This window comes from Bison bison, unplaced genomic scaffold (genome assembly GCF_000754665.1).
Source record: "Bison bison bison isolate TAMUID 2011002044 unplaced genomic scaffold, Bison_UMD1.0 scf7180017857661, whole genome shotgun sequence".
Classification (NCBI taxonomy): domain Eukaryota; kingdom Metazoa; phylum Chordata; class Mammalia; order Artiodactyla; family Bovidae; genus Bison; species Bison bison.
Window position 1 is genome coordinate 86,284 of NW_011488234.1, and position 10,132 is coordinate 96,415.

At 56.8% G+C, this 10,132-nt stretch overlaps 1 protein-coding gene across 1 annotated transcript in view; it reads right to left on the reverse strand.

Annotated features, from left to right (window-relative positions):
• Positions 1-10,132, reverse strand: part of PTDSS2 (phosphatidylserine synthase 2) — a 30,816-nt gene that overhangs the window by 8,500 nt on the left and 12,184 nt on the right. The window contains exons 10-11 of the mRNA XM_010861139.1: positions 5,174-5,256; positions 1,647-1,714 (exon numbers count right to left, since the gene is read on the reverse strand). Coding sequence (XP_010859441.1) covers positions 1,647-1,714; positions 5,174-5,256 — 151 coding nt within the window. The remainder of the gene's footprint in view (positions 1-1,646; positions 1,715-5,173; positions 5,257-10,132) is intronic.

Below are 10,132 nucleotides of genomic sequence, written 5' to 3' on the forward strand. Positions count from 1 at the left end.
TGGTGCTGGAGGAGACTCCTGAGAGTCCCTTGGACTGCAAGGAGATCAAACCAGTCAATCCTAAAGGAAATCAACCCTGAATATTCAGTGAAAGGACTGAGGCTGAAGCTGAAGTGCCAATACTTTGGCCACCTGATGTGAAGAGCTGACTCACTGGAAGAGACCTTGATGCTGGGAAAGACTGAAGGCAGGAGAAGGGAGTGGCAGAGAATGAGAAGGGTAGATAGCATCACCGACTCAGGGGACACAAATTCACTCTGGAAGACAGTGAAGGACAGAGGAGCCTGTCTTCTGCAGCCCGTGAGGTCACAGAGAGTCAGACACAGCACACTGCCTGAACAGTGGCTGACTCACAGTACTGTGTTAACCTCAGGCACACACGCCATCTTTATTTAGGCAAAATATCGAGGACCTGGGTAAAGAACAGAGAACCTACCTGTGTAATTTTTTCACAACTTCCTGTGAATCTAATTATTCCAAAACAAAATGTAAAAAGAAACTCAACATGAATGAACAATCTTGGTGTAAAATATAAAACTGTGGAGGTCTTAACAGGAAACACAGGAGAAAATCTTAATCAAATGGTCTTGGACAAAGAAGTCTTTCACGTGACATCAAAAGCACGAAAAGAGAAGGCGCCAGGCCCACCACTGTCAAAAGAACAAGGCCCAGCTGCAGCCTCGGGGGAGGAACTGCAGGCTGCCGGCAGAGGGCCCTGCGCAGGGACAGCGTCAAAGTCCCAACACTACAGTAACCAACCACCCGGGTTCTCAAAATGGCAAAAATAAAACTTCACCAAAGAGGATGTTTGCTTCCTGGGTCATAAATGCAGGAGAAGTTGGTAAACATCACGAGCCATTCTAGAAATGCAGTGAAACCCATGAAAAGACACTGGCTAAAATAAAAGATTCTGAGGACGGCCAAAGCTGTGAGGGCCCCGGCTATCAGGCCAACCCGCCACGACACAGGAGCCCTCCTGGGGTCAGGTCACGACAGAGCCTGTGCCGAGGCTCTGAGCTGCTCCTCTCACACCCGTCCCACGCCAGCCCACACTGCTGGAGGGACAGACAGACGGCGGTGCCTCCACCAGAAACACCTTCCACAGCAGGGGAGCACCCAGGTGAGCTTCAGGGCCGCAAGGGCCACATAACTCCACTCCCAAGGTGTCTGAGACAAACGGCAGGGGAGGAGGGGACAGACCGTGGCTGCAGGGGGGCTGCGGGGGCCGGGCTCCCCGCTGACTCTGGCGTGTACACACACACAGACACAGATACACGCAGCATCACGACTCCCGCCCTGCACACCTTCCCTCAAGGCAAACTTTCCCACGTGATGATAACTCACACAGCTCTCGCTGACGGTTCTGAGACCAAATATTGAAGTCACACTTCAGACATCAGACAGATGTCGGCGGCAACAAATCCTGATCCGAGATTTCCTAAGGAGATGAGTTTCCAACCTCCTCCCACTGACCACCTTGCCGAACACGTGCCAGAAGGGACAAATGCACGCACAGCCACGGTTGTCCACAGACCGGAAGCGAGGCCACGGCGACTGGCCCGGCCACCGGTGACAAGTCAGCGCCTCCTCTGCCACCTCACACCCACCTGAACCCCACATTCATGCAACCAAGAAAAACCTCTTACCTGGAAGAGTATAAAGATGAGAAACAGCTCGTAGACCACACTAACGCAGAGCCAAAATCTCCAGTAAGCTGCAGAGACAGAGAACACAGAGGGTGGGGCGCTCGCCCCGAGGCTCCGCAGACCCCACGCGGCTCCCTGACGCCCGACACGCGTGGGCCTTGCTCCAGGCCCCTCCCGGGGTCCTAGCAGAGACTCTGGAAGTGAGCTCTAACCCGGGGTGAGCATGCGGTTCTCTCCGGAGCTCTCCCTTCCTCTTCCTCCATTCCTGTCCCTAATCGTCCGTGTCTTTTTGTCTCACTGCCGCAGCAGAGACGGCCCACGAACCACGGGACACAAGCAGCGACAGCCAAGGCCCTTGTCCTGTGTCCACTGGGGACACTCCTAACCCTCATCACTAAGTAGGTCTGCAGGGTTTTGGTAGAGACTTTTTGTCAAGTTTAAGAAAATCTCTTAATCCCAGTGTGCTATCAAATTGGTTCTATCATGAACGAATATGAAAACCTACTCTTCTGCCTTCATGGGAATTCGTTTTTCACCTTCAGTGTTAGTGTGATGAGTGACGCTAACACATTTTCTAACGTTAACTGGTCCCGAATTCCTGGGATGACAGCTTGTTTTAGGAACTGTCCTGAGTTCGTCAGCACGCTTGTCCAGTGGCGACACTTGGCATACACACTGTGTACTTTAAAGTCGCTGAGAGTCCACCTCAAGTGTTCTCACTGTAAAAACAGCTGAGGTTACACGAGGTGGCAGAGGTGCTGACCGTACTGCAGTAACCATTCTGCAATATGTGCATGAAGTCATCACTCAGAACCCTTAAACTCGCGTCACGTATCGATTATATCCCGACAAAGCTGGGAGAAGCAGCCCTTGTGTTAGCTGGTTCTCCCCCTCACCACCCGCCTTCCACTCTCTCAAGCTCAACCTTCCCTGGCAGATGCGACAGTGGGAAGGGGAAGGTCTAGAGCTGCCCCAAGAATCTCCCTAACCCTGTTTAATGAGGCCTAAGGCACCTGCTCTTCCCATGCTTATGTCTATGGAGAGAAGAAGCCCACCCCCAGGCTATTTTTAAAAGCTAATTAAAAAATAAGCTGTGCACACACACTTGCCCACGGTAATTCCACAGCTATCCCAGGTCATCCGTGACCACGGCACATGCGCTCCCACCCCGAGCGTCGCTGCGACCCGGGCCAGGCCGTGCGGCAGGCGAGCCGGGCATGTGCGGGCCTGCTCTCCAGAAGCGGGCGGGGGTGTGCAGTGCTCATCTCCTGGGTTTGAGTCCCTTGGCAGCCGCCTGGGCACAGCTGTGCACACACTGGGCCCTGGGGTGGCCCGGCACCCTTGGAGCCTGTCCTGCATCTGTTTGCCAGGAGACCTGTGAGAACCCATGCTCGCACAGGCAGAAAACCCAAGCTAGTGAATTCCTGGGAAAGTCGGCTATGTACTGGGAAGGAAACAGCTCAGGTGACAAACGTTCTTCAAGCCCGTGAAGATGGGGACGCCTGGAAAAGTCTCCCTGGCTCAAGGCTGCAGCAGCAGCTCCAGGGCTGTGGTGGGAGATGCAGGGGGACACAGCCGTGGTGACCAGCCGCTGCCTGTGAAGGCGGCTCTGTCCCTGCTCGTCCACACCCACATGGGTCAGAAAGGCCCCCAACCCCCCTGCCAATTGACTGCGGAGCCCACCAGGAGTCCAGGCCTACGCACCCCCACCCCCGGTCCCCAGAGGCCCTTGTCCATCCCCCGGCCGGGGTCTCCACACGCCCCCCAGCCCCGCCCCACGCTCCCTGAACCACCCAGAGGCTCCTGAAGCTGGGTCCCTGAGTCCGTCTGCCCTGCTCCCCAAACGAGCACTTGTATTTTCTTCCTAAACATCAACACTGGCCCCCTCAACCGCACTGGCAATCTGCCTACCTACTCCAGCTTTCAGAGAGAGACGCGAGTGAAAATAAAGACCATGAAAGGAAGGGGGCCTTTGTAACGGGCCAGACCCAATTCCAGTTTCCAAATAAATCAGCTCCCCAGTCCGGTGGGCCTGGAGCCTCGTGTCTGCTCCCCCAGGAGCGACTTGAGCCGGGCCCAGGAGGGCGGGGGAGTGGAGACCTCGAAACACCTCCTCATGCTGTCCTCCCGGCCTGTAGATGCAACCTGATTTCAGGATTTGAGTACCAGGTGAACAAGACGTCCGGCAGGTGCCCCCGTGGGAACCTACCGAGGCTGGCAGAGAAACAGGCTCACACGCAGAAACTAAAGAAGGGCCAGGCCACGGTCGGAACACAGACTCAGACACCACAGAGAGGAGGCCGGCCGGGGCCCCTCTGGCCCGGAGCCGCAGCCGGGCTCAGAGCACGCGACCCCGTCCTGCTGGGCGACCCGGGTGGGCCCCGCCTGTCCCGCCGGTGACTCACCCAGCCCCCGCACCCACGTGGCCTCGCTGCCCTAGCGCTTGCGTTCTCCCTTCCAAGCCCGTGTGACAAGCACGGAACACACCTGGTTTCTCACTGATCCTGGTTTCTGACACTTGAGCTCACTCCTCCACGACTCTGGTTAGGAGTCCACACCCTTCCTGGGCAGCAGTGGACAGGCCCAAACCAGTGGAGAAGGTCCTGCGGCCTGAGCTGGGGAGGCCAGGACCATCACACCGCCCCACGCCCCGGGCAGGGACCACGCAGGCTTCAGCCACACCAACGTCTCAGGGGGCCGAGCGGCTGGTGAGCCCCCAGCTCAGAGCCTCCGGGCACGTGAGCCCCCAAGCCCTCCCTTCCGGAGAGAAGCTGGGCAACAGCCAACACAGACCCTTAATCTGCCGCTTCCACAGGTAATCGGGTGGGGACACCCATGCGCACACGTGGAAACTTACCACAGCCTAGCTTATCGCCGTGGAACTGGAAACCCCAAGCACACTGTTATTCCAGGACGGGATCCGTGCACATGGCACGTTCAGATGAGGACTGCAGCCACCAAACACCCAGTTCTCAAGCGCTCACCAGGACGCGCTCGTGAGGCCTGCGTGAGCACTGAGGACGCAAGGCGCGAGCGCAGCCACTGCTGCCATGCTTGCAGCTGCGTGTGCGTGCACACACACACACACACACACACACACACACACACACACACTACAACGTATCGGTGCTTATATTCACGAGCGGCTTCTATTTTCATTTAAAAGGATGACCCTGGGATGGAGGCGGGATGGTGGAGACAGGAGCGCCGGCTGCGGAGGGTGTCCAGTGACCCCCTGCCTGAAGAGCAGGGGGTCCTGCAGCGGAACGCAGAGCACCTGCGAGAGGCCGCCAAGTGCCCTGCACGGTCCCAGGGCCCCTCCGCCCCCAGGAAGACTTCCCTAACTAGCACCGTGTGGGCAGGAGCGGGACAGGAGGGCCCAGAGCGGGGGAGTCGGGGGAGAAGAGGGGCTTCCCGGCGCCTGCGATGGGGAGGCGCGCAGGACACTCACGCAGCAGCACAGACACACGCGACCCTCAGAACAGCACCGCCACTCGGCACACACGGAGAAAGGAACGGCAAATTACCTGGATGAGGTCTGGAAAATGGCCCGTCTTTAGCTTGTGTGACTCCAAAACATAAGAAAACCAAAATACTGGCCACAATACCTCTGCAAATAAAGAACAAACAGCCCTCAGTGTGCGGAAGCGTGAAGCTGTGGGTCGGCTCCTCCTAGGCAGGAGGTGGGAGGGAGCCTGGGGCACCCACGGTGGGGACCGCCCCGACCCCCGGTGGGGCAGAGCTGAGGCTCAGCCGTGGTGAAGCTGGTGGCTGAGCACCGCCGCCCTGGCCTGCACGGCCCCCAGAGGCACCACCACCCCGGAGAAGGCCCTGGCCCCGGGCTGGCTTCTGTGCACCATCAAGGGCTAAGGCGGCTGCGCGGTAAACACACACACCACAAACAAACAAACACCCCTCCAGGCCCACACGTGACGGTCCAGGGTTCATAAGGCCCTAGAAGGAAAGAGGCTGTCAGGGTCCCAGGGCTTCCCGCTCTAACAGGCAGGCCCCTTGGTGGCTCTCTCACCCCAGGGCTGTGTGTCCAGTCCGAGCAGGAGCCCAGGAGACAGCGAAAGGCACGCGTTCCAGGCCGTGGTGACCCCACGTGGCCCAGGAGCAGGCCTGAGGACCCCGAGCCCTGGCCCCAGCCCTGGCGGTCAGTGCAGACTGGGCGCGGAAGCACACTTCCCGCTTCCGGGCCCAGCGAAAGGACTGAGACGCCCTCCCACCCGGCGAGACTACCTGGGAGAACCTGTCCACCAGAAGCACTTTTAGAGGAAAGCAAATACATCACGCTTTAAAATAATCTTTTAACTTCAGAACAGAAAACTTACAAAGACAATACAGAATCTCCCGCATCCATCAGTTTGGGACCTGTCACAACCGGTGAACCGACACTGATACAATAACTAGAGTCCACAGCACTCCTTCTTCCAGATCTCCTCAGTTTTTAAGCTAGCGTCCTTTTCCTGCTCCAGGCCCCAGGCCCCGCACGACAGCCGTCTCCTCAGGCTCTGGCAGCCCCTGTTTGGATGCCTGCACAGTGTTGAGGAAGACTGGGCAGGTGCTTTGTGGGTGCCCCTGAATGAAGGCTGTCGCTGCTCACGACTAGATCAGGGCTACAGGATTTTTGGAACTGAGACTACAGATGTTAAGAAGACCATCTTTCCATCGTATCAAGGGTACACGCCATGGACACAAGCCGGACCACCGGTGCCAACCTGGATCCCCGCAGGGTGCCAGGCAAGTGTCCCCCTCGCCCTCGGGAGGGAGGCCCCTGCACGGGGGTGGGGAGCAGCTCCACAGCCTGACAGGAACACTTCTGTCTTCTCCTGACTCATTGCTGACATCAGCAGGGACTCGAGGGTATCTACATTGTATTCGGGTTATAATTCAGCACTTGATTGTTTTCTTTGCTCACACTCTTCCAGCTTCGGCTGCTGGGAGCTTTCATTCAGCTCCTGTATCTCTTTGACATACCCTATCTTTGTGGGGTTTTGTATTTTTTTTTTTTTTTTTAGCATTCCCTTCTTTCTGGTGCTGGAAGATACCCCAGGTTGTTCTTGGGGGCTCCCTGTCCCAGCCCTGGAATCAGCCATTTCTCCAGAGAGCCTGGCTCCTTTATTGGGGAACGAATGGTCTTGGGAACCAAGACCTGGGTGCCCATGTGCTCCTTCCCTCTGGACCCTCTTGGCCAACAGAACAACAAGACGTGTGTGCCAACCCTGCACACACGCACACTGCAGATTCGCCTGTGTGCAACCCGGCTCCACTTACACTGCGCCCGAGTCCTCACTGATGCCCAGCAGCACCTCTTATCCACGGGTCGCTCTCCCCTCGGTCGCCTGTGACCTGCCCCCAGCGCTGAGACCCTCGGCCCCCACCCGCCGCCTGTGTGGTCCCAGGGCTCGGGGCAGCAGGGAGCCTGCTGCTGCCCCGCGCCCGTGGGAACCAGCGTCGCCCCAGGGCACAGTGCTCTGTGCGCGGCCCGGGCCTTCACGCCTACAGACCCCACTCACGGCTACAAGGCAACTTACGGGGCTCTGGTTGGGACCTCGCTGAATCCACAGGCCCAGAAGAAATGACACCTCACCAATACTGAGATCCTATCAGCAAACACGGACTATCGGTCCCCTGATTCAGATCTTTGATTTCAGTCATCAAAATTTTGCAGTTTTTCTTACGTGGATCCTGTACACTTTTTTTTCCATTTACACCTGAGCGTTTCATTTTCTCCGGTGACTGCGGTCAGCGCCTGCCCCCGGCCCCTCCCTGAGGCGCTGCGCTCACGCTGAGGCAGGGGCTCCTCCTTTCACAGCGGCATCCCCGCCTGGGGTCCTCCGCCTGCTAAAGTCTTTACAAGTTGCACACTTAGCTTGGTGTTGTTCAGTCCTGTGTTTACCATTGCAGCATCAAGACAGCCTCGAGGCTCCCCAAATGCCCCACTGCACCTCTTCACGCTGCCCTGGAAAGCACTTGTCCCTCTGCCCTCACAGCGCCGCCTCGTCCAGATGCCACAGCACTGGGCACACGTGGCACACAGCCTTCCCAGATGCGCTTCTTTCACTCCACAACAGGCATTTAAGCTTCACCTCTGTCTCCATGGCTTGGCAGCTCATTTCTTTTTACTGCTTAATAATATTCCACTGTATGAACGAATGCAGTCCACTGTTCACCCATTCAGCCACTAAGGACATTTTGGTGGCTTCCAAACAAAGCTGCTGTGACGGTCCCCGTGCAGGTTCTGTGTGGCCATGAGTATTCAGCTCCTCTGGAAACACCAAGATGCAGCTCCTGCTGCTTTCTGCTTCGTCCTGTGACGGACGCTCCCGCTCCTACTGGCGACGGACGCGCTCCTGCCTGCTGGGGCCGGTGGGGCACATGTGTGGTGGCACTCTCTGCGGACACACGGGGCTGCGTGTTCTTTCCCGGGCTTGCGTCCTTGCTGGTGTCCATCCAGATCTCCTGCCAGGTTCGTCTGTGCTGCTGGAGTCCCCATGCAGAGCTCTGGAGCTCTCTGCACAGAGAAGACAAACACGTCGTCAAGCGCGTGTCTGGCGAATGTCCCCCACCAGCCTGAGGCTTGTCTTCTTGCTGTCTCAGCAGCGTGTTCTGTAGAGTAGAAGTTTTTAATTTTAATCAAGTCCAACTTACCAGTTTTTTCTTCCACAGAGCATACTTTTGGCATTCTATTTAAAGAGCCATCAGGACTCCCCTGGAGATCTAGTGGTTAAGACACCGGCTTCCCTGCAGGGGGCGCCAGATAGACCCCTGGGAACCATGATCCCACGTGCTGTGTGGTGCAGACAAAAAAGCCATCAAACCCATCACCAGATTTTCTCCTGTGTTTTTTTCAATAAATTTTAGTTTTCTATTTTACATTTACGTCTATAATCCATTTTGAATTAATTATTGTACAAAGTATATAGGATCTGGTTACTCCAGGGCCACTTGTCATCACACTCCTTGCTCTGCTGACTTGCCTTTCTCCTCTGTCAAGGACGAGGGGGCCGTGTGGCTCTGGGTTCTGCTTTAGCTTCCTCCAGCACCACTGTGCTGACCACTGCACCGTGTGCAGCCAGCCCTGCAGCTGGGCAGCCTCCCCCTCTGGCTCCGTTCCTCCTAAGTGCTGTGGGCACATTGTATTTCTTTCTGTTACAAATAGGCAACATACATTGATATTGTACATGTATTGATGAGTCTACACATTTACAAGAGCATAAGTCCATCCTAAAGAAAATCAGTCCTGGGTGTTCTTTGGAAAGACTGAAGCTCCAATACTTTGGCCACCTGATGTGAAGAGCTGACTTACTTGAAAAGACCCTGATGATGGGAAAGGCTGAAGGCAGGAGAAGAAGCGGACGACAGAGAATGAGATGGCTGGATGGCATCACTGATTCAATGGACACGGGTTTGAGTGGAGTCCGGGAGTTGGTGATGGACAGGGAGGCCTGGCGTGCTGCAGTTCATGGGGTCGCAAAGAGTCAGACACGACTGAGCGACTGAGCTGAACTGATGTGCACGTGTACGTAAACATCCCAAATGTCACCAACAGATAATGAGCCAAGGGACTGGGGCGTGTCCACACGGTGGACCATCCCTTGGAAACGGACCAGAATGACCGCTGACAGACACGGCAACACGGGCGTCATGAAACCATCATGCTGAGCAGGAGGGGCCAGACACGAGGGCACGTGCCGGCCGAGACTGTACGACAGGCCAGAAGGGCCTGTGGGCTTCGGTGCAGACGGCCCCCGGCCTCGGGGAGCCCGCGTGCACCCACCTGGTGGTGGCGTGTGCTGACCCGGCTGGCTCGGATGGCACGCCCATAAATATTAGATGGCACTCCCATAAAGCTGCTGGAGGAGGGGAGTCTGCTCTCCTGAAGCAACAGAACACGCTAGATCCAGAAAAAGAGGTGAACTTCAAAGTTCAGGGAAAGCAAACCAATTTCCTAAATTTTTAACATAGATATTAATAAAAAATAACCATAACCTTTGGGAAGCAAACATCAAAAGCTCCGACATAATAAAAAATAAAAATACGTGGGCTCCAGCAGCCTCCAGACACAAAGGGCCGCGTCACAGCCCAGGCTGTGAGGTGCTGACTCGGGGAGCAGGTGAGCCCCCTCTGGGGGTGTGAGGGGTCCTGTACACTCACCAGTCCCTGGGAAAAGCTGCAGAACCTCGATCAGGTGCAGGCGTGGGGCCTGCAGGCTTCCAGGACGGGCTCCAGGCACCATGGCAGCCCCAAGGGCCTGGAGGGAACTCTCCTGCCCTGAAGTGGTTGAGAGGGCACAGCAGTGCCCGGGGCCCCAAACTCCTACCCACCTGCCCTCCCCAGCCCCGCCTCTGCTGAGATCACATGGGGGACTCGGCAGATACCCAGGTGGCCCTGTTGGCGGCATCTGTGCCCTCGCTCGGACACGGACAGCTCGGGAGAAAGGCCGGCACAGGATGAAGAGCCGGGGAAGGGCCCACAGGGGG